Source organism: Capra hircus, chromosome 4 (assembly GCF_001704415.2).
Source record: "Capra hircus breed San Clemente chromosome 4, ASM170441v1, whole genome shotgun sequence".
Lineage (NCBI taxonomy): Eukaryota > Metazoa > Chordata > Mammalia > Artiodactyla > Bovidae > Capra > Capra hircus.
The window spans coordinates 19,047,601-19,071,477 of NC_030811.1; the positions used below are offsets into that span (position 1 = coordinate 19,047,601).

At 43.1% G+C, this 23,877-nt stretch overlaps 1 protein-coding gene across 2 annotated transcripts in view; it reads left to right on the forward strand.

Annotated features, from left to right (window-relative positions):
• DGKI (diacylglycerol kinase iota) overlaps positions 1–23,877 on the forward strand; it is a 514,485-nt gene that overhangs the window by 207,480 nt on the left and 283,128 nt on the right. For both annotated transcript variants that reach the window (XM_018046893.1, XM_018046894.1), the window contains exons 4-5: positions 14,636–14,710; positions 15,118–15,174. In XM_018046893.1, the coding sequence (XP_017902382.1) occupies positions 14,636–14,710; positions 15,118–15,174 (132 nt within the window). The remainder of the gene's footprint in view (positions 1–14,635; positions 14,711–15,117; positions 15,175–23,877) is intronic.

Genomic DNA, 23,877 nt, shown 5'->3' on the forward strand with positions numbered 1-23,877 from the left:
GACCTGGCATCAGCAGCACCATTGTCTATTTGTTCAGTGTGCTTAAAAAAAATTAAAATGTTCTAGAGAGCACTGAACTCCTATAAAAGCAATATGGGATATCATTCCTTAAAAGAGCCTTGTGATTAAAAAAAAGAACCTTGTAATCAAATAAGCTTAAACACCTTTAACAATCAAATATTTACTCTGAAACTCTAAGAAGGGCACTTGTTTAGTCACTAAATTGTGTCCAACTCTTTTGTGACCCCATGGACTGTAGCTCGCCATGCTCCTCTGTGCATAGGGTTTTCTAGGCAAGAATACTAGAGGGGGTTGCCATTTCCTTCTTCAAAGAAGGGCTGTGGTGTGGAGGATTTCCTATATGTTTGCTCGGGGGATGGGATGATTGTTGAAAACTCATTATTTTCCCCACAGAACACCTGTCATCATCTTGTAGGATCTCAGTATTCAGTAGAAAACTATTTGAGAAATACCCACGCAGTACAGTTTTCCTCTTGTCAATATTGGTCAGTAATAGCAACCCTTTGGGGTGGTCATTGGGGCAGTTTACTCCCATGTAAAGGAAAGAAAACTCAGATACTTAATCACTACCCTGGGGCTTCATTCATAACTTTTATGTATCTTTATGTAATTCTTTTGTGTTTGTTTTAACCTTCCATTAAGCCATGTGTGTGTGTCCATCTTATTTTTAGAGTTTGAGCCTCTGAGAATAGTAGTCATCTGTTCTGCAGTAATACTTTATTTTTGTTTTTTGGCCACACACAAAATCACTGCAGATGGTTACTGCAGCCATGAAATTAAAAGACGCTTACTCCTTGGAAGAAAAGCTATGACCAACCTAGACAGCGTATTAAAAAGCAGAGACATTACTTTGCCAACAAAGGTCCACCTAGTCAAAGCAATGGTTTTTCCTGTAGTCATGTATGGATGCGAGAATTGAACTGTAAAGAAAGCTGAGTGCCGAAGAATTGATGCTTTTGAACTGTGGTGTTGAAGAAGACTCTTGAGAGTCCCTTGGACTCAAGGAGATCCAACAAGTCCATCCTAAAGGAGATCAGTCCTGAATATTCACTGGAAGGACTGATACTGAAGCTAAAGCTGTAATACTTTGGCCACCTGATGTGAAGAGCTGACTCATTGGAAAAGCCCCTTATGCCGGGAAGAATTGAAGGCGGGAGGAGAAGGGGATGACAGAGGATGAGATGGTTGGGTGGCATTACCGACTCAATGGAAATGAGTTTGAGTAAGCTCCAGGAGTTGGTGATGGACAGGGAGGTCTGGAGTGCTGCAGTCCATGGGGTCACAAAGAGTTGGACACGACTGAGCACCTAAACTGACTGTGCATCATGTGGTATTTTAGTTCCCTGACCAGGGATCGAACCCATGCTGCCTGCAATGGAAGCACAGAGTCTTACCTGGACCCTTTTCTGTTTTTGCAATGATACTTTTAGATTGAAGCTGCATTTGTGTGTGTGTGGTGAGGGGTGGTTTATGAGCCTGTGTGGCCCAGTTCAGTTCTTACTTGACATTGGCATGGTTCTGTTACTTAATAAAAATAATTTACATGTGATTTGGCATAGGATTTGCATATCATCCAGGCGATGCCCAGGTGTACAGAAAATCTTTTTCTTCCTTCAGTGTCCCTCAGTGTGAAGGACCCAGAGCACTGGGCTCTAACCAACCCTCTTGTTTCTGAGAGGCCCCAGTCTTGGCTGAAGCATTTTTCACATTAGCAGTTACCCAGAACTACTACTGGCCCCAAGGTGACATTGACTGTATTTTAGGAGATTTTTTTGGTTTTGTTTTTCCTACCTCATATGCCAGACAGATACAGATTGCAGAAGGTGATGTTTTAAAGATGCAAGGAATTGGCAAAGTTGGCTCTGAGGTCTTTGTTTGAGAAGATAAGCAGGCTTTGGAATCAAATGACCCGGCTTCAAATCTAGTCTTTGGGGTTTTCTAGTTGTGTGTTGTCCTTCATTGTTTTAACCTCTTTAGGCCTCAGTTTCATGTCTGAGGCCTAGATATACCACATTAAAGTGTGGATAATACCTACCGCTTAGGGTTGCCATGAACTATCAGTGAGATAAAGCATATGCAGCAATGAATGACACAGCCAGTTACATGTGCTCAGTAAAAACTGGTTGCTTTGATCGTTACTCCTCAAGTGAAAGTGGCATCAGGGGGTTGTCAGAAACTGAAACCCAACAGGCAGTGCCAGGGTATTGGGTACCCTGGGTATCCAGGTATTAACTTCAGGGCCACATCATCATCTCCTCTCTTGCACTGAATAAAAGAGGGTGAAACAACCAGCCCAGCTGAGCCCTTTCTCCCGTCTCTAGATCTTTCACAGCACTCATCACTTTCTAGTCTTTATAACAGCATCACTTCTTACGTATGTCTGTGTCCTCCATTAAAGCATGAGCTTCATTTAGCATGGGACTCTGCCTGGATCCTCAGCACTGAGAACATGTAGCACTGAGTGATTATTATCCTACCCTTTTTCACGGAATGAATGAATGGGTTCAATGATGAGATTGTTGGAAGACACACACAGACACCTATCCCCAGATCAGCCCTGCTGTTTAAGTATCGTTATACTTAGAATCCAAGATGCTTGAATTTCTGCCTTATTTTTAAGGCTCTTCATGGGGAGATGCCACACTCACTACTACAGGTATTGCAGGGTTTTAAGTCAAGTTTTGCCTGTGTTGTGCCCTTCTTATTTGATTCTCCTGGAAGACAGAGACTGCTATTGACCATTCATGGCACAGGGGGTCATGGTAGGTTGTCATTAATCATCTCCTTGGGATTCTCATGAGGACAGATCATCTAAGGCAATCATGTCAAGTATAACGGATTCCTGGCTTCATTAGTCTTGTTTAATCCATCACTAGTAAAATGAAAAGTAAGTAGTAAGATGTAATAGAAGGAAATGGTTTTGAGTCAGAAAGACATAAGTTCCACTCCTGGCCAGTGTCTCTTGGGCAAGTTGCTCAGTCTCACTGGGTCTCAGCTGCTTATCTGTAAGGCAGGTAAATGGTACCCACATTGTGTGGCTGAGCTGAGCGGTATCTCTCAGATACTTGGTGTGTGTATCACACCGCCAGCCTTCTGGTAAATACTCTTGTGATAATGGTATCCTTATTGAAAAATAGTAGTGGTAGTTGTATGTATATGAAGGAAAACCACATGGCCAATTGGAGATACAGTTTTGGGTGAACTGAAATGGAAATGGTGGTCTTCTGGGTCAGATTGACTGAAAAGACTGTCTTCATTATGTCCTCAGCAGCTTGCTGCTGCTGCTGCTAAGTCGCTTCAGTCATGTCCGACTCTGTGCGACCCCATAGACAGCAGCCCACCAGGCTCCCCCGTCCCTGGGATTCTCCAGGCAAGAACACTGGAGTGGGTTGCCATTTCCTTCTCCAATGCAGGAAAGTGAAAAGTGAAAGTGAAGTCGCTCAGTCATGTCCGACTCTTCGCGACCCCATGGACTGCAGCCTACCAGGCTCCTTTGCCCATGGGGTTTTCCAGGCTTGGGATGTTGGAAATGACAGTGAATGGGATAGATAATTTACCACAGTTTGATATGGCTTTTTAAGTAGATGCAATCTTCTGGATTAAAGTAAATGTCTCTAGATTATTGTTTAGAGATCTCGTGCTGTGAACTTTAGAAAAAACAACAACAAAAAAAACAATTGCATGTATTTCCACGGAGTAAACTGATAATGCGAATGTATTAGGAATCATGCTGCAAGTAAGATGGCATATATAGTGCTATCAGGCTGGCAGATATTAAAAGGCAAACTGTGGTTGGTGTTTCCTAGTTTATGTTAAGCTTCAGATCCCTGCTTTGCCCTTGATACACTACCTTGAAAGTGAAGTTGCTCAGTCGTGTCTGACCCTTTGTGACCCCGTGGACTGTAGCCCACCAGGCTCCTCCGTTCATGGGATTCTCCAGGCCAGAATACTGGAGTGGGTTGCCATTTCCTTCTCCAGGGGAATCTTCCCAACCCAGGGATCGAACCCAGGTCTCCCACATTGCAGGCAGATGCTTTAACCTCTGAGCTACCAGGGAAGCCCAATACACCACCTTAGAACAAGACAATTAAGAGAACACTGAAACACCGTTTCCTGTTGTCTCTACTATGACTTCTGTAATATGTCTAGCTCATACCTGACTGATGGAAAATTGTGAGTACACATGTGTTTATGTTTTCTAGTTGCATGAGTATCTACTTTTTAGTGCCTGTACACTTGTAATTGCCTTTATATACATTTTTGTGTACGTACAGAAGCACTTCAGTCTACAACAAGATACATGGCAGCTTTGATCTGAGATAACTTTGAAAAGAGTACAAACATTGAGCAGGGAACAGCCATAAAAGCAGCTGAGAACCAAAGCAGAAAGATAACACATGATGAACGTAAAGCTATTGACCAGCCACTGTTAGAACCTGCTAACATCAAAGCTGAGAGGCACAGAGGAAACAAATGGTAAAGAAGAAATGAGGCGAAGACAAGCAGGCAGAAGAAAATACACAGCAAAACAAGAGATGAGAGTAACAGAGCGCATAGACAGTCAACAATAGTCGTCATGGAAATATGGTATCTCCTTGGGTGAAATGAGAGTCAGGAACAGGAAATAGAATTATGGACTTTTGGTGATTTCTTGGGGTTCATTAGTCAGAAGTCCCTATGCAAAGCTGGTAGAAGGAACACCAGACTTGGACCAGTCAATGAGGGGTACCCAGAGCATAATCAGCCTGGTTCTGGGGGCAACCAAGTGTTGGTATGTTTCCATTGGACTTGTACCAGCCAATACAAACTTAGCAGGCCATTCATCATCCTTTTCATAAGTAACAGCTGCAATCTATGTTTGGTTCATGTCTCGATAACTGGACCTGAATTTTATGTAGGTGTACAAAAGGTAGTAGATGTATATACCAGTTACCCAATCAAATTCCAAGACGTAGACTTCTCCTAAGAGTCATGTGGCAGTTTTTTATTAAAGCCTATTACAGAAGCCTGTACCTATCACTTTCTTCTCATTTAAAAAACAAACAAACAAAAAAAAAAACATTGCAAATAGAACTGCCTTATGACCCAGCAATCCCACTGCTGGGCATACACACCAACGAAACCAAAATAGAAGGAGACACGTGTACCCCAGTGTTCATCGCAGCACTGTTTATAATAGCCAGGACATGGAAACAACCTAGATGTCCATCAGCAGATGAATGGATAAGAAAACTGTGTACATATACACAATGGAGTATTACTCAGCCATTAAAAAGAATACATTTGAATCAGTTCTAATGAGATGGATGAAACTGGAGCTGATTATACAGAGTGAAGTAAGCCAGAAAGAAAAACACCAATACAGTATACTAACACATATATATGGAATTTAGAAAAATGGTAATGATGACCCTGTATGCGAGACAGCAAAAGAGACACAGATGTGTAGAGCGGACTTTTGGACTCTGAGAGAGAGGGAGAGGGTGGGATGATTTTGGAGAATGGCATTGAAACATGTATACTATCATGTAAGAAACGAATCGCCAGTCTATGTTTGATGCAGGATACAGGATGCTTGGGGCTGGTGCACAGAGAGATGATATGGGGTGGGAGGTGGGAGAGGAGTTCATGTTTGGGAACTCATGTACACCCGTGGTGGATTCATGTCAATGTATGGCAAAACCAATACAGTACTGTAAAGTAAAATAAAGTAAAAAAAAAAAAAATTCTCTAGCATAAGCCGCTTTTAAATCACTCTTAAAGAGACTGATTTGGTAGAAATTTCACTGTTGAGTCCCTAAGTCATGTCCAACTCTTTGCAACCCCATGGACTGGGCCCACCAGGCTCCTCTGTCCATGAAATTACCCAGGTAAGAATACTGGAGTGGGTTGCCATTTCCTTCTCTAGGGAATCTTGCTGCACCAAGGTTCCAACCTGTGTCTCCTGCATTGCAGGCAGATTCTTTATTGCCTGAGCCACCAGGAGTTTCACTGTAAGGATGAACTATTGAGATAGGGACATGGACCTTTTTTCCCCTCTTAAAATGAACCTAGCGACTTCCTTGGTGGTCCAGTGACTAGGATTCCACACTCCCACTGCAGGGGACCCAGGTTCGCTCCCTGGTCAGGGAACTAGATCCTACATGCCGCAACTAAAGATCCTGCCTGCCACGACTGAGATCGGAGATCCCACTTGCTGTAGCTAAGACCTGGCACAGCCAAATAGCTATTTAAAGAAACAAAACCAAAATGAGCCTGTGCTGTTCTGACCACAACTTGTTCCAATCCTAATCCAATGGTCAAAACACAGTGAGGTTTCAGTTGATAACCAGCCATCAACTTTAGCTTTGAATTAACTCACTAGCTAGTAATTTGGTTCTTCCCAAATTGTTCCTCCCGTGAGCCCTGATTGGCTGCTTTTCTGGATGAGGTAAGGTTTCCAGGTGGTAGTCTCATTTTTCCATGTGGTTCTTCATATTCAGCTCCCTTCCCTTTGGCTTCCTGCTCTAAGAGTTTGGTTTTCTTTCTCTTCACATGAAAAATATAAAATGCACTGGCTGTTGGGGAAATAGAAAAATGTATCCATGTCCCAACAATGGCACTTTTCTCCTACTGTCTGTGACTCTAGGGACGCTGTGGAGCAGACCCTTCTGTGCCAGCTCGGATGGGTCCTGCCTACCTGAGATTTACAGGCTTATCGCGGTTCCTCAGGGGAGGTGTCTCTGGAAACATAAACACTTTCACATGCAAAGCGCTTCAGATAAAGTGTGCCTTAGTACAGAACAAACTCTACTGTTTGAAGAGCGCATTCAGTGAGTTCTATTGCAGTACTTCAGAGGCAGTCCCTGCCATAACAGGGCACGAGAGACAAGGGCATGTAGTGAGCTGCTGCACACACAGCGGCTTGGAGTGCAGCCATCCAGGGCTGGTCTGCTCCTGAGAGGCACAGAGCCCAGGCTGGGGCCTCCTTTTGGGAGACCTGCATGGGATGGAAAGAGGGCCCCACTCTCTCGGTGGCTCATCACTCTAGCTTTCCGGCTTTTCCTTCTGCTCCATTCTTTATCATTCCAGTTCAGAGCCTCGTTGCCTAATACGTGAATTTTCACGATGACCTCTCATTACTTAAAAAATCACCTTTTAAAATTAGAGTATGGTTGCTTTGCCTGCAGTGGAGACCTGAGTTTGATCCCTGGGTCTGGCAGATCCCCTGGAGAAGGGAATCCCCTGGAGAAGGCTACTCACTCAGGTATTCTTGCCTGGAGAATTCCAAGGACAGAGGATCCTGGTGGGCTACCGTCATGAGCTTCAGTCCGTGGGGTTGCAAAGAGTTGGACGTGACTAAGCAGCTGATACTTTCACTTTCAGCCTTTGGCAAGATACCCTTCTTGTCTGATGTCTCTGAAACTCCCCCAAAGACACCATTTGTGGTCACAAAATTTGTTCAGCTGTCCTCCCCATGAAGCCTCTATCCCATTTTCCCTCTAAGACTTATAAAGGTCTTCTGTCCCTCAAACACCTCTAGGTCCCGCTTTCTCTCTCCTTTCAGGGTTACCTACCCTGAGAATGCCTGTGCCTTGGAGGGGGAGGAGGTTTCTCTCATCATTCCAAAGCCACCAGTTCTCTAGCCTGAGGTTAGTCTGGGGGCTTATGTTGAGGAGAAAGGCCTGTTCTGCAAGCCCATTCTTCTCCCCTCCATTCCTCTCTCCCTCCCTTCCAGAACATCTCTTGAGCTCCTATTATGTATCAGGCAGTGTTTCCTGGTGTTGGATTAGAGCAGTGTGGAAACACAGGGGACTCTCCCCATCTCCTGGTAACCTCATCCTTTTTAACCCTGGGCCTCTCGGGAGTGGTTTTGCTCTGCCATTTCTCTTTGAGTTCCTCGTGACCCACAGCAAGCGTTCCCACTCCTCACCTCTGTGAACCTCCACCTGATTGCCTGCCCTGACACACAGAGAAGCCTCCACACTCCACCACGAAATGCAATGCCCAGTGACTCATGCAAATGGACACCTGTGAGCCCCTGGCTCGGGGCCCCACTGGACACGCAGAAGCCAGATCAGTTCCTCTTAGGAGGCATCGATGCCTACTGTGTAAAGAGACTCTGGATCTTCTTCCTGCAACAGTGTCTTCAATTTTTCAAATATTTATATATCTTTTAAGGCCCAGTTAAAGAATTGTACGTGTGTGTGTGTTTTTTTTCCTGTTAGGTGCTTTTTACTGATTCGGCCTCTGCTCTAAATGACAGCTTTTATTGTCCGAGCTGTTCATTTAGCATTTAGCCATGCAGGGCCTTCTCCTGTTAATGACCTTTGTCTCGAGTCCTCCTTGTCTCAAGTGGCTCGCCAGCTTCTCCCAGGAAGGGCAGAAGCTTCCTTTGCTTCACTTCCTGCTTAGCGCTCCGTGTTTTAGCAACATGCAGGCCTCAGACCGCGCCGATTCCAGTGAACCGCAGATTTAGGTGTACTGGTGTGTGTTTCGGCATTGCATGAGTACTTCTGTTACAGTTTGTCTGATCCCTGACCAAGCCTCCTCTTGGTCTTGATCCTTTTGCTTTCATCTATTCTGAGGCGCTTCTGGCATCTTTAGTATCTCAGACGGTGGTGATGGGGTGTGTCTCAGAGGGCCCCAGCCCCTGTACTGAGCCCTCTCCAGAGGACACGTGGTCCAAACAGGTGGCGCCCTGACACATGAAGGCCTGGACTCTCCAACATGCACAGTGGTGCCCAGGGCGAGGGCTGGCACCTGTCACACCAAGCAAGGTCTCTCTCCAGGAGACTCTTGAGAGAGAGAGAGGGCTCGGAGACTCCCTGGGCACAAACTTGTCCTGACATGTGGCCTCTCTGCTCCCAGGTCCAGGCTTGTGAAATCCTGACATCACCATGGCAATCCTGCCAAGTAAGAAAGGCTTACTTATGTACTGAGGAGCCAAAATAGGGGTGTGCTGGTACTTCAGCTACCCACCCTCTTGATTTGTCCAAAATGTCCCGTCTTTCTATCTGAGAAAGAGAGGCTCCCTCACACGTGGCCATGAAGCCACAGTAATGAAGCCTCCAGATAATGTCATTCTTCTTTTTTGCCTAATACCAATTTGCAGATTGCATCCTAGACGCCCCAGAGGAGCAGCACTTGCCAAGGATGCTTGTCATTTCTTCTAATTAGGTTTTTAAATAAATCAAAGAACTCTTGTTTTCCATTTACCTAGGATTAGACAGCAGCAGTGTTCTTGTTCGCCTTGCCCATAGAGGCAGTCCCCACTGAAGGTTTGCCGGATTCCTGACCCTCGGAAGGCTTAGGAGGTTTCCTTTACCTCCACCCTTGGAGAGGAAGAAGGGATGGCCTTGTCTGGGCCCGATCGCCCCATCTCCCTTTTCCATCAAAGTGCCCCCCTGTAAACAGAGCTTTGGGTCCAGAAGTGAGGATAAAATTCTTCTCACCCTGCCTGCTGTTTCTCCTTTACCTGACTCCCAGCACTCAGCTTCTCTTTTTCACCATGATTCTTGTGAGGTGGGAAGGGTGAGGAGGTAGAGAATTACTGGGGAGAAGACAGCTGGGGGAGCCTGAGTTTGGAAGCTCAGCCCACCACCTCATCCAGCCTTCTGCTTTTTGTTTATTTATTTATTTATTTTAATTGGAGGCTAATCACTTTACAGTCATCCAGCCTTCTTCTCCCAGCTTTTCACCACTCAGCTCCTCATCCTGTCCTTCCCCCAGGACCTTCTCTGCCTCCTTGCCCTCTCCCCATGTGGCTGCATCCCTGCTCAGAGCCCCTTTCCTGGCCATTCATCCTTTTGTCCCTGTGGCCTTGTGACAGGGGTGGGGCTGATGGAAACACTGGTTTCTTGCATTTGATCTGGGAGCCTGTGTTCTGCGGACTCTCTGCAGTGAGGTGCTGCCAGGCCCATACTACTGTTTGGCCAGCAGTAGGCTCTGGCCCCTGAGGTCTCTTGAGACAGGAGGCTGAGAAAGAGTGGCCACATGGGCTCTGGAGACTACATTTTCCCTCCTCCTTCTCTGCTTCTGACCTCTGTGATTAAACCTCTGTGTGTGTGTGTGTGCGTGTGTGCGTGCGTGTGTGTGTGTGTGTGTGTGTGTGTGTGTGTGTGTGTTGGGGGAGGGTGTCTTTAAGAATACTGCAGGAGAGATGTGGTCAGAGGCAGGATGACTCGCTCATCTTCAGGGAAACATGAGATTTGGTGGATGTTTATTGGGGAGAGGCTCAGTCAGCCTTGTCATACACGCTTCTTGGGTCAGATTTCACATTATTAGGGGTGACATTTGAATTAAGTTACCTTGCCGTGTGGTGGCCTTGACCTGTCACAGATCATAAACCTGTGAAGCTAGGTTCCTTTTCTTTCTCCTCTTCCTTCCTTCTCGCCCTTGCTTCTCTCTCTTTCTATCGAATGCTGTTGCCTACCACCAGGTCTTTATTGTTACTTAGTAGAAACCGCATCTCTTATTCAAAGGAAGCAAACATAGCTTGCTTGGTGGTACAGGTGAATCAGGGACTTGTGACCAAAGGGAGTGGGTAGGTGGGATAGGGTGAGATATTAAACTCTTTCTCGGGGACAGTCACATGCTTTCCACCACTGTTGCCTCTGGTCCTTCCGGCCCCTCTCCAGCGTCCATCCCCAGGGCCAGTGGTCTAAGGCTGTTTTGCTTCTGTGCCTGAGATGAGCTGAAGTTTGGAGAGGAATTGTTACTGTGTAGAGTGCCAGCAGTGCCTGCAGTATGGGAAACGTGTAGGGCCAAGTCAGAACTTGGAAGGTGTTCTTTTACGTCACTGTTGGGTCTGCTGGTTAGGTTGTGCCCACCCTCCTAAAGCACAGCGTATTTTCATGGCGTCATGATTATATAAGTAAATTACGGTCACTGTGCGTGTGCTCAGCCCCTTAGTCGTATCCGACTCTTGTGACCCCATGGGCTATAGCCTGCCAGGCTCCTCTGTCCATGGGATTTTCCAGGCAAGAATAATTGGAGAGGGTTGCCATTTCCTTCTCCAGGAAATCTTCCTGACCCAGGGAGCCAACCCACATCTCTTGTGTCTCCCGCACTGGCAAGCCAGTTCTTTACCACTAACACCACCTGGGAAGCATTGTATAATGGGATATAATTTATAGTATAGCCTATATTGTCTTAGTTTTCCCAGGTGTGCCTGCCCACTAGTGTTTACAGATGTCACACACATGGACACATACACACAATTACAAATTCATGAACCTCCTTTAACGAAATGAGGAAACCCTTGGTAAGGTACTGAGGTCACTTGATATTTGAAACAATAAGCCTAATTGGCCTTTAAGTCAAGAGAGTGAATTATTAAACTTTTATAATTTTTAAGCATGTTTACTTCCCAGGTCATGTTTATTTTTGAATTTCCATTTTGGTGCTAGGTTCTATCACAACTGTCCCACTGAGAAGAATGACAACTAATCTGCTGACTTAATTGGAATGACTTTTCTTGCTTTATCATTTTTTATAGTTAAGAAAGTACTGACTTAAATTAAGAGATTTTTTAAAAAAGGTGAATACTTACAGTATTTAGAATATCTACATTCCTGCATTTTATATTTATATTTAGTTTGAATCTTGCAAATAAAAATTGGAACATAACCAAGCATGAATTGAGCATTTTTGCGCAGGAGCTTATTATTCAACTGCTTCAAGGAACTTGAACCAACTGAAGCACAGTGATATACCAAGAAGTCTGCAGTTCGGACTTTTGATTCACTGAAACAGTTTTCATCAGTTGAGAAGCAAAAAATCGACATATTTTTCTACTATGGAAAAAGAACTGGGGCCTTCAATCAGAATTTATTTGCTTAATTTTTCATATGATTATATATGGACCTTAATTATCTAATTTATCAGATTGTAAGCTGTTTAGAAACTGTCATTTAGGAAATTGAGGGCAACTAAAGTCAGACACAACAACTTCTAGCCTGATAGAAAGACAGGAAGCAGAAAAATGACTGTTCTCTATAGTAAAATGTATCACGTTGTGATTATAAAGACAAATTCAGATTATGGTTTATATATTCTGCCTCAGAAGGCATAGAAGCACATATTATATTTTATGAGGGCCTTTAAAAATTCAATATTGTCTAAATAAAATCAGTTTTATAGTGTAAGGCACTTTTCTTATATTATCATCTGTAGTACATTGCACTTGAATTATTACACATGAATGATATCCGTGTGTGTGCATGTGTGCTAAAGTCACTTCAGTCATGTTCAGCTCTTTGCAACCCTATGAACTGTAGCCCACCAGGCTCCTCTGTCCATGGGGTTCTCCAGGAATACTGGAGTGGGTTGCCATGCCCTCCTCCAGGGCATCTTCCTGACCCAGGGATTAAACCTGATGAATCAGTGTAACTGCATGTTATCCTAGGAAAATGAGAGAGAACAGTCTTTACCTACTGGCTCTCAAACTTTTCCAGGCAAAATCCTGTATTCAAAAAGGATTCTGACTTGAAATCCAGATGGAAAGCAAGGCAAGGAAGAGGTATTCTGGCTTTGATGAGTGCATGTTTGTCCCTTCCCACCATCCCCAGTGGCTTCTTAGGAGCCTCATGGAGCCTTTATGCAACCTCATGCAGACTCCAGCACAGAGCACACGGTCAGGCGCAAAGCTCGACCAGCGCAGGACTTAACTGGAGGGAGGCTTTTCAGGTGGCCTTGAATCAGCCTGTACGTGGTTGCTGCCATGAGAGTGTCGCTTTGCTTGCTTGCTGTGAAATCTCCTAGGGGGCTGATGGATAACGAGTAGAATGAGATTGACTCTCAAGCGTCACTATAACTCTTGAGCGACAGGACTCTAGAGCCCCATGCATTTGCTCCAGGTTACGCTAAAGCGGTGGTCCCCACCAGGAGTTCCAGCTAACAGGAGCACATCAAGAGTTTGCTAATGGGCACTCAGCTCATGAAAAACCACAAACCTTGAATTTTATTACTGTTGCCTTGAGTGATGTTGCCCCTGCTGGTGCTGCCGCTTCTACTTGTCAATCTTCTTCTGTCTCCCCTTCTCCCACCCTTCCTTTTTCCTCCCACCCATCATCCCCTCTTTCTTCTTAGTAGTGAAGCCAAGACACTTTTCAGTAGTGTAGCTAGATGCTTGGGTTTCCCTTTATCCTGTCTTTTTGCAAAAGCAATTGATTGCCAAACTTGCTTAAAGTTCCAGGCTATGTCCTTTCCTCAGGCAGAGGAAAACCAAGAGTGATGAAAGCATTTGCAAGCACAGTACCTAAACCTTAGTCAGCGGGTGTTAGGATGGCACATGCCGTTGCCGCAGTACTGACTGCAGTGTTCTTGGTGCTTGATTGGTGTCTGATGACACTGTGGAGACCCTGTGTTTGAATGAGTAGAGCCATCCAGGAGGCAGGAGGCTGTAGTTTCTTTGCCGATTCTGTCCCTCCCAAGGTGCTGGTTTGCATTTCTTCCAGGCTCCTTTTGTAGCAGCATCACCTCAATTTTTAGTTCAAAAATCAAATCCCAGTAGGAGAAGCCAGTCCTTAGAATGTACCCTATGGCAGTGCCTTTCTTGAGGACAGGGACTCGGGGCCTTTCACACATGGATGCTTTGATGGGCTATTTCACAGATTGGCTTTGCTATAGTAAGTTTCTTTCAGCACTCAAACCCCCAAATTATTCATGCAATTCTGCCTTTTAGCTTGTCCTTTGTAGAGAGACCTGAGCATTGGTAGCTTATACCTTCCATGGCACTGGGAGCAATGAATCAAGATTTCCACGCCTTCTTCTCCCTCTCTCTACTGCTTGTCTTTTAGTTAGAGAGAAGATCAGCCTCAGAGAGTATTTTTATTGTGAATTTTTAACTCAGACTTGAGTGTCAGGGAGGCCAAACTATGTAATGCTTTTAAGCACGAGTCTGGTTTCAGACTACCTGGTCCTGCTGTGCTCTAAGTGTATAACTTCCTGTGCCTCAGCTTTCTTATCTCTATAATGGAAGCAAGAATAGTATCTTATTTCTCAGGGTGGTGAGGATTAAATGTCACTGTTTGTGAAGTGCTTACTAGAATACCTGGCACATGGCAGGTAGTACATTCATGTGAGTTGCTCTTGCTGTTACTGTTGCTGCTGCTATGATGATGATAATGATTAGTAAAAGTTGGACTTGTCTTTTTACTTTCCAGATGACCTGGGCAGAAACCCAAGTAGGTTTGTTTAGGTTTGTGCTGGGAATAAAAGCCCGAGGTGATGATGCTTCTTTTGAACCTGGGATGCTGGCCCTACCCCTTAGAGTAAACATGAAAAAAAAAAAAATAGAAGATAATCATGCCTACCATGTTAGGTTATGAAACTTAGAGGAGGAAAAAAACAGCAGAATAAAGAACTTGGCTCATAGTATATACTCAACATATAACATCTAGTATATAATTATGCTGTAAAGAGAACATCTCGGCCACCCTAAGTCCTGACCGTGTAGCTGCTTAGTAGATCAAAGGACTACTGACAAAGTTTGTCATATTATTGAACGTTTATGATGAAGTTTTAAATTGGTTTATGTTTGCCTTATTTCTGAATGTTCTCTTTACTACCAGGGAACCCTTCAGAGCAGACTGTTAACGTTTCTCCTTGTCTTCTGAATTGTCTGTTGTAGAAATCAGCTCTCAGGAGGAAGTGTGCGGTCTGTAAGATTGTCGTCCATACCGCCTGCATTGAACAGCTAGAAAAGGTGAGACAGCGCCACCTGCTGCAATCTTTGCTACCCTGCAAGTGTTTGGACTTGAAAGATGAAGCGTCAGTTTTCATTTTCAACTTCTTGACAACTACGCTCTTTTAAAAACCTCGAAGTCCAACGTTATCACCAGATTAATAATGGGAGGACTATGCTTAAGGTTTACATCCACTCTGTTGTTTACTGAGCTTTAATTTGATATCATTTCATGTTGACTCTTGGGTAAAGGAATAAAAAGGTTAGAGAGAAAAGCCTGGTATGGGCCTGTTTCTTCACAATAATAGCAAGTGTTGTCATTCACCCATGGGATTTGTTGGTTTTTTAGGGTAACTCTAGGTAATTTTTAGGGTAATTCTAGTTGGGTGCTTTCCCTATTATAATACACTTTTCTTTTTAAATGACAGATTAATTTCAGATGTAAACCAACATTTCGAGAAGGAGGTTCAAGATCACCAAGAGAAGTAAGTATTTCAGAGCTCTAGTGCAAATACCACCTTTTATTTCCCATTGATTCATTAGATTCATAGTCATCAGGGATTTAAAAAAATCTGTCTCCCTCCATTTCACATTAGTATCTTATCAGTATCTCAACAAATACAATCAGTAAACCCCCCAATTCTCTTCAGTGTGTGTCTGCTACCCTTTCTTCTTCTCATAGAATGCACTGGAAAGCTGAGGTCTATTGAATGAGCCGGAAAGTAGGGAGAGGGAATGGTGGTAGAATTGAAAAGGTAAGAAAGACATAGTATTTTATTGGCTTTTGGTCTATTCCACCTGGAAGAGGTGGCAACTAAACTGAGATCCAAAGGATTGATCTAAGTGAAGGTCTGGGGGATAGTTAGCTGGGGGGATGAGTGAGCACAGGCTCAAAAGTGAGGTATATTCGAGGAAGGCATGAGGCCCAAGAGATAAGCAGACGTGAGACCACGAAGGGTCTTGTAAGCAAGGAGGCAAGTTGCATGTCTCATCACCATAGTAATTAGAGGGAGCATTGAACAGTTTTAAGCAGAATATATTAATCTGGCTACAGTGTGGAGGGGATGCCATGTATTTCAAGAGCAGCAATGTTAGAGGCATGGAGGATATTGGCTATTCTCTTAGTCTAGGGAAATGATAATGGTGATCTGAACTAACAGTAATACTGAGACGGTGAAAATTGGTAAATGTGAATTTGAAGGAAATAAGGTGGTCAGGATATATTACGGAGAAGGCGACAGCACCCCACTCCAGTACTCTTGCCTGGAAAATCCCACAGATGGAGGAGCCTGGTGGGCTGCAGTCCATGGGGTCACGAAGAGTCAGACACGACTGAGCAACTTCCCTTTCACTTCTCACTTTCATGCATTGGAGAAGGAAATGGCAACCCACTCCAGTGTTCTTGCCTGGAGAATCCCAGGGACGGGGGAGCCTGGTGGGCTGCTGTCTATGGGGTTGCACAGAGTTGGACACGACTGAAGCGGTGCAGCAGCAGCAGCAGCAGCAGCAGCAGGATATATTAGTTGATTGGATTTTGGACACAAGGACAGGGGTTGTTGTTTTCAGTCACTAAGTGGTGTCTGACTTTGTGAGCCCCATGGACTGCAGCACACCAGGTTCCCCTGTCCTTCAGCAACTCCCTGAGTTTGCTCAAACTCACATCCATTGAGTCCCTGATGCCATCCAACCATCTCATCCTCTGTCGCCCCCTTCTCCTCGTGTCCTCAAACTTTCCCAGCATCAGGGTCTTTTCAGTGAGTCAGCTGCTCACATCAGGGGGCCAAAGTATTGGAGCTTTAGCTTCAGCACCAGTCCTTCCAGTGAATATTGAAGATTGATTCCCGTTAGGATGGACTGGTTTGATCTCCTTGCTGTCCAGAGGACTCTGAAGAGTTTTCTCCAGCACCATAATTTGAAAGTATCAGTTCTTCAGCACTCAGCCTTCTTTATGGTCCAACTCTTACATCTCTGCATGTCTACTGGAAAAAACATAACTTTGTGCTGAGCTCCCCTGTCCTTTGACTATAAGGACAAATATGTTGGCAAATGAATTGCCTTGAGGATATGGTAGAGAAGTAATGAGTTCAGTTGTAGAACTCTCAAGTTTGAGTTGTCCTGAGGCTCCCAACTGGTGATATCCAACAGAAAGCTGAGTGGGTATATAAGTTTAGAGTTTATGAGGAAGATTGGGCTAGAGGTTAGACATTGGTGAATTGTCAGCATTTCAAGGTAGCAATTAAAGCTATAAGATTGATGACTGGGTAAGGTAGGAATAGAAGACGTCTGAGTGTAGATTGATGTTAATGACAGTTAATGAATGAAGACACAGTGAAGAAGAATAATATTGTTACTAATTAATACAAGGAGATTAGGAGAAAACATGGAGAGAGAATAGGCTGGCAGTGGAGGTTATAGAGAGAGAGAAAAATAGCTGTTCCCGTTAGCTGTCTGTTCCCACTGTGCTTGTCTGTTATGTCAGCAAGAGGTTGGTTATGGGTCATACGTAGGGTGAGAAAGTCGTAAGAAAAATGATAGGGTTGTGTTTACCCTCGGTGTCATCGGAATACACTATAGCATTGGCCAAGGGATAACTCAGCAATAGCTCAAATGAAGGAGACATTTTATCTTGGGCAATAGAAGAAATTGTTTTGAGTTTTTTAAGATGGACTTTGTCAATTTCTAACCAGGGCATCCATATGTCTACATTTGGCTCCCTGTCCTTTGATTTCTCTTTTTCCATTTGGATAGGTGATTGCGACTGTTTCTAATTTCTAACACAAGGATTTGGGGGATGTGTTTGCGGTAGCTGTATTATTTCTCTTCTGTGAAGCCAGACCCTTCATAACTGTTTTCAGTGTCTTCCTTTGTCTTCATATCAAGGACTTGCTATTTCTTCCATGCCTACATTTTCAACTCCTCACCTTCCTTATAGATTATTTCTATCACCATTAACATGCTCTGAGAGCTCCCATCTTTAAAAAACAAATAAACAAACAAAGAATATCCCTTAATGACCAACTGTGTCTTAATTGCAGCTCTGATTCTCAGTGTTGTGTTCAGAGCTAAAGTTCCAGAAAATGTTAGCCAGATAAATTGTTTCTAGCATGTTTCCCTCCTGGGCATTTTAACCTGTTCTGATCTGGTCTTCCTCTACCCATTCACTGAAACTGCTTTTTTAAATCTTGCCCATATCTCCTTGATGCCAGATTCATTAGGTATTTTCTGTTCTTATTCAGTCTTTCAAATGTGTTTAAACTACTCAGTATTTCCTCCTTCTTGAAATGCTCTCCTGTTGTGATAGCTTTCTTAATGTTTCTCTTCAATATTTCACTGGGTAGCCCTTCCACTGTTCACTCCCTGATTTCTACGTATTTGTTGGCTTGTTAGCGCTGGACTACGCTCTGCCTGCTGGCATTGGGAGAACTCCTCCAGTCCTTTGGTTTTCAGTATCGTGTCTGGGTTGATGGAGTTCCGTTTGATATGCCCATGGAATGTGTCAGAGTCAACTCAAATATAATACATTACTAACTAAACTCTATTGCCATCCCTGTAAAAACTATATTTTTCAATTGTTTTGTATCTGAGAAAATGAGATGACTGTTGGTCCAACTCCCCAAAATGAGAAAACCAAGGGGTCATAATGATGCTTCTCTCAGATACTCCCCACACTTAATCCATTTGCCAGCCCTATCAATTTTATTTATAAAATATATTTCAAATCATGCATTTATCTCCATTTCTGTTGCCAGTGCTCTGGACTGAGACACCATGATCCCTTGCTTTTGACCCCTGCAGTAACTTCTCCAGGATTCTTTAATTTCCCCCATCGATCCACCATGATATAAGAGAGTGATCTTTTAAAGTGAACATTGGATTATATAATTTTCCAGCTTAAAACTCGGCAGTGATTTCCATGTCATTTAGAGGAAAACCTTACCCCTTGGCTTGGTATGAAAAGTCAAAAGTCCTTCATAGGCTGGGCCAGCCACCGTCTTTGAACCCATCTGTCTGCCACATGGATTTAAGTTCTTGAAGCACACATCAAGATATTCTTCACCTTCTGATATTTGTGTGTTTTGTCATGCTACTGGAGATCTCTATTCATGACCAGCTGTTTCTTACAGTTAGAGCCCCTCAGAGGTCTTTGTTGATTTCCACCTCTAAATAGGTCGCACATTGTTCTTTATCAAAGCACCTTGTTCTGCCCTTTAGAGCACTTTCTGTGTCATAATTATTTACAAGCATTACCCATTTGCTTGTCTGTTGCCATCCTCCTGTTGTGTAGGCTTTGGGAGATCACTCATGAAATTTGTTCCAAACTCGTTGTACCAGGCAGGATGCAGAAGATGTGATCAGTGAATATCTTTTGACCTAATGAATGTATAGAGGAGTGAAAGTGTTAGTTGCTTAGTTGGGTCTGACTCTTTGCGACCCCATGGTCCCTGCATGGAATTCTCCAGGAAGGAACACTGGAGTAGGTTGCCATTCTCTTCTTCAAGGGAGCTTCCTGACCTAGGGATCAAACCTGGGTCTCCTGCATCACAGGCAAATTCTTTACTAATGAGCCACCTGGGAAGCCCATGAAAGGGTTAATTTCCCCCTCCAAATCTCTAAGAACTCTTATTCTAAGAGTACAATTTGGAAATGATTCTTATGTCACATGCTATGTGCTGTACTTAGTCACGTCTAACTCTTTTCAACCCCATGGACTGTGGCCCACCAGGCTCCTATGTCCGTGGGATTCTCCACACAAGAATACTTGAGTGGGTTGCCATGCCCACCTCCAAGGCATCTTCTCAACCCAGGGATTGAACCCAGGTCTCCCACACTGCAAGTAGATTCTTTACTGTCTGAGCCACCAGGGATGCATGACCCGTGGGGATTCTTAATTAAGAGACTTAGATAGTTTACTTCATGTAAATGAAAGAGACAGTCACTTTAGAATTAGTTTGACTTGTGTTCAAAGGCCATCTCTGCTTCTTTTTCCCTCAGTGGTGTCTCTAGGCCTGGGACCTGGAGTGGGGTTGTTAATCACTGTCTCCTAGGCTTTGTGGGGTGCTTGATACCTGAAGTTTTTTGTAATGAATGTTGGTTTGACTCCTCTAAGTTGAAACCTTCCAGATGGACTCAGTGTCCTTAGATATAAGCTGCTTGGATTGGTCTATAATTTCTAAGATACTTTAAAAAACTCTTTGAGTAATGCTTTGCCAACAAAGGTCTGTCTAGTCAAAGCTATGGTTTTTCCCGTAGTCATGTAAGGATGTGAGAGTTGGATTATAAAGAAAGCTGAGTGCTGAAGAACTGATGCTTTTGAACTGTAGTGTTGGAGAAGACTCTTGGGCGTCCCTTGGACTGCAAGGGGACCCAACCAGTCCATCCTAAAGGAAATCAGTCCTGAATGTTCATTGGGAAGATTGATGCTGAAGCTGAAACTCCAATACTTTGGCCACCTGATGCGAAGGGACTGACTCATTGGAAAAGACCCTGATGCTGGGAAAGATTGAAGGCAGGAGGAGAAGGGGATGACAGAGGGTGAGATGGTTGGATGGCATCACCAACTCACTGGACATGAGTTTGAGTAAACTCCGGGAGTCGGCAATGGACAGGGAGGCCTGGCATGCTGCAGTCTATGGGGTTGCAAAGAGTTGGACACAACTGAGTGACAGAACTGAACTGAACTGAATATTATGAATTGAACTGGCTGCTTTGGACAGTAATTGAGCAATTGTGTTATGCATTTTTGCTAACCAAACTGAAAATAATCCCTGAAATAATGGATCACCAAGATTTTAACACCCATAAGTAATAACCCTATTCTTACCCAGTACTTGACGGTGGTATATGAATAATTCAGATTACTGATGAACAATAAAAAGATGTTACAGTATTAGAAGCCTTGCTCTGCTATCTTAACAGCATGTATCAACACTCACATTTGCAGTGTGAGGCTTCTGAGTCTAATTTCAGTTCAATAATTTAGAAGAAATGAATAATAGTCAAAAGGAAATAGTATGAAAAATTTAAGTGCTTGGGAAAGATGGATGATAAAACAGCAGTGATTCTCTAGAAGTGTTCTTTTTCCCCTAACTGATAAAAAACAATAGATGATCCTCCAAAATGGTAGCTGTGTGATATTTCAAGGAAATTAGGTTGAGAATTTCATTCAATTCAACACACATTTATTGGCTTTCACTTTGTTCAAGCTATGTTTAAGCAGCATAGAAAAAAATTTATATCAGATCTATGAAGACCTCTAAATAGATGGATACTTGACATCTCAAATCATATTCACAGAGACAATTACTCAGTTTCTACAGTGGTGATTTGTATGAATTATTTTATCTGTGCCTCAATTGCCTACCTGTTTCCTAGGAAGGGTGATATTAAAAATATTCAACAACTTGCAGAGTCATAAGCATTTAAATAAGAAATTTAAAAATGTTCTCTCTTATTTTCTAAATAAACTAAACTACATGGTTTTATAAATCTGTTTACCAAACAATATATGTCGCTGCACGAATGATTCATCGTCAGCCTCATAGTTTCTCAATAATTGTTGATTTGTGGAAATTACTGGTTTAATCTCTTGATTAAGGTTGTCACTCACTAAATAATCCCGTGAGTCAACCATGATTTCTCATAGGTAATTGCATCAAATTCTTCCAGTGTTTCCCGCCTTCAATTCTTAAATGGAGAGTCATTAGGTGATTTATAATCTCAATAAGCAGAGTTTCTCTTAACATCAGTGTTATTGTTCATTCTCCCCCAGCTTCTGCTACACTAACAGCAATTATAGTAAATTTTTCTATCTCTCATAATACCGCCTGACATTTTTATGTATTTAATATTTCCACTACTGACTGTCATTGAAATCATTTATTGAAAGAGCTTGAACTTGATATTTCAGAGCAGAGAAGAGGCCCTGCAACAGAGTCCTTGAGGATACAGGCTCTTTTGCCAGCCTGCCTGGGTTTGAATCCTTGCTCGGCCCTTGACATTTGAAGTCACCACTCTGTACCTTAGTTTCATCATCTGTAAAATGAGGATGATGATGATAATTCAAGTCAAACCTTTTGATAAGCTGCCCTACAATGATGTGATTTGGGATAGAGTACAATTAGCAGTTGGCCCCTGTCCTTCCAGGCAGTGGGCTAAAGTGCTTCTCACTTGGGTAGGCGGAAAAGCTGGAGCAGTCTGCCTCATCTGTGAGGTGAAGGGTCTGGTACCTTCATCCCAGTAGAGTTTTTGCACTGACCTGGAGGTATGGACAGTAAGCAGGTTCCTGGACTTGCAGCCATAGGCCCCTGAATTGTTTATATTGATACCTGGACAGACAGCTGCCATCAGTGGGGCATAGCCCAGTTTTCTGACTTTGTGGTGGAACCCAGTGGCATTGTCCAGGCAACATGGTTTATTTTCAGAAGAGAGCTCCAGAATCATAGAGACCTGTTATGCCCAGAATTAACATTCTAATTTCTTAATAATGAGGAGGTAGAAATGGTGTGCAGTGTTGAGGGCATGGGGGTGCTATGGTAGCTATGGAGGAGCCAGGGGGATGGTAGAAGCACCGAACTGCAATTTATCAATCAGTATAGACATATTTCAATGTTTTTATCAACTCAGGGTTTTACTAGTAATCAACTCTATAGCACCTCTATTCATGAAAATTCTCATGAAAATTAAAATTATTATTATATGTAAGTCATTTTTTAATTAATTAGTTTAATTGGAGGATAATTACAGCATTGTGATGGTTTTTGCCACCCATCAACATGAATCAGCCACGGGTGCACATATGTCCTCCCCTCCTGAATCCCCTTCCCACTTCCCTCCCCACCCCATCCCTCTGGGTTGTCCCAGAACACTGTCTTTGCGTGCCCTGCTTCATGCATCAAACTTGCACTGGTCATCTATTTTACATATGTTAATATACATGTTTCAGTGCTATTCTCTCAAATCATCCCACCTTCTCCCACCATTCGCCTTCTCCCACAAGAGTCCAAAAGTCTGTTCTTTACATCTGTATCTCTTTTACTGTTTTGCATATAAGATCATCATTGCCATCTTCCTAAATTCCATATATATGTGTTAATATACTCTATTGGTGTTTCTTTTTCTGGCTTACTTCACTCTGTGTAATAGACTCCAGTTTCATCCATCTCATAAGAACTGACTCAAATGTGTCCCTTTTTTTATAGCTGAGTAATATTCCATTGTGCATATGTACCACAAGGTCCTTATCCTTTTGTCTGCCAATGGACATCTAGGTTGCTTCCATGTCCTAACTATTGTAAACAGTGCTGCAATGAACACTGGGGTACACGTGTCTCTTTCAATTCTGGTTTCCTTGGTGTGTATGCCCAGCAGTGGCATTGCTGGGTTGTATGGCAATTCTGTTCCCAGTTTTTTAAGGAATCTCCACACTATTCTCCATAGTGGCAACAGTTTGCATTCCCACCAACAGTGTAAGAGGGTTCCCTTTTCTCCATACCCTCTCCAGCATTTATTGTTTGTAGACTTTTTGATGGCGGCTATTCTGACTGCCTTGAGATGGTACTCATTGTGATTTTGATTTGCATTTCTCTGATAATGAGTGACGTTGAGCATCTTTTCGTGTGTTTATTAGCCATCGGTATGTCTTCTTTGGAGAAATGTCTGTTTAGTTCTTTGGCCCACTTTTTGACTGGGTTGTTCGTTTTTCTGGTGTTGAGCTGCGTGAGCTGCTTATGTATTTTGGAGATTAATTCTTTGTCAGTTGTTTCATTTGCTATTATTTTCTCCCATTCTAAAGACTGCCTTTTCACGTTGTTTATTGTTTCCTTCATTGTGCAAAAGCTTTTAAGGTTAATTAGGCCCCATTTGTTTATTTTGTTTTTGTTTCCATTACGCTGAGAGGTGGGTCGTGGAGGATCTTGCTGTGATTCATGTCAGAGAGTGTTCTGCCTATGTTTTCCTCTAAGAATTTTATAGTTTTCTGGTCTTACATTTAGATTTTTAATTCACTTTGAGCTTATTTTTGTGTATAGTATTAGATATGTAAGGCATTTTAGAAAGTGCCTGACACAGAGATAGTTCTCAAGAAATGTTAACTATTATTATTAGCTTCTTTCTGAGAACAGTGTAAGAATTGTGTCCTTATTTTATTAAACTGCCGCAGTAGAAAAAGCAAGACAAAAACTAGACTAATT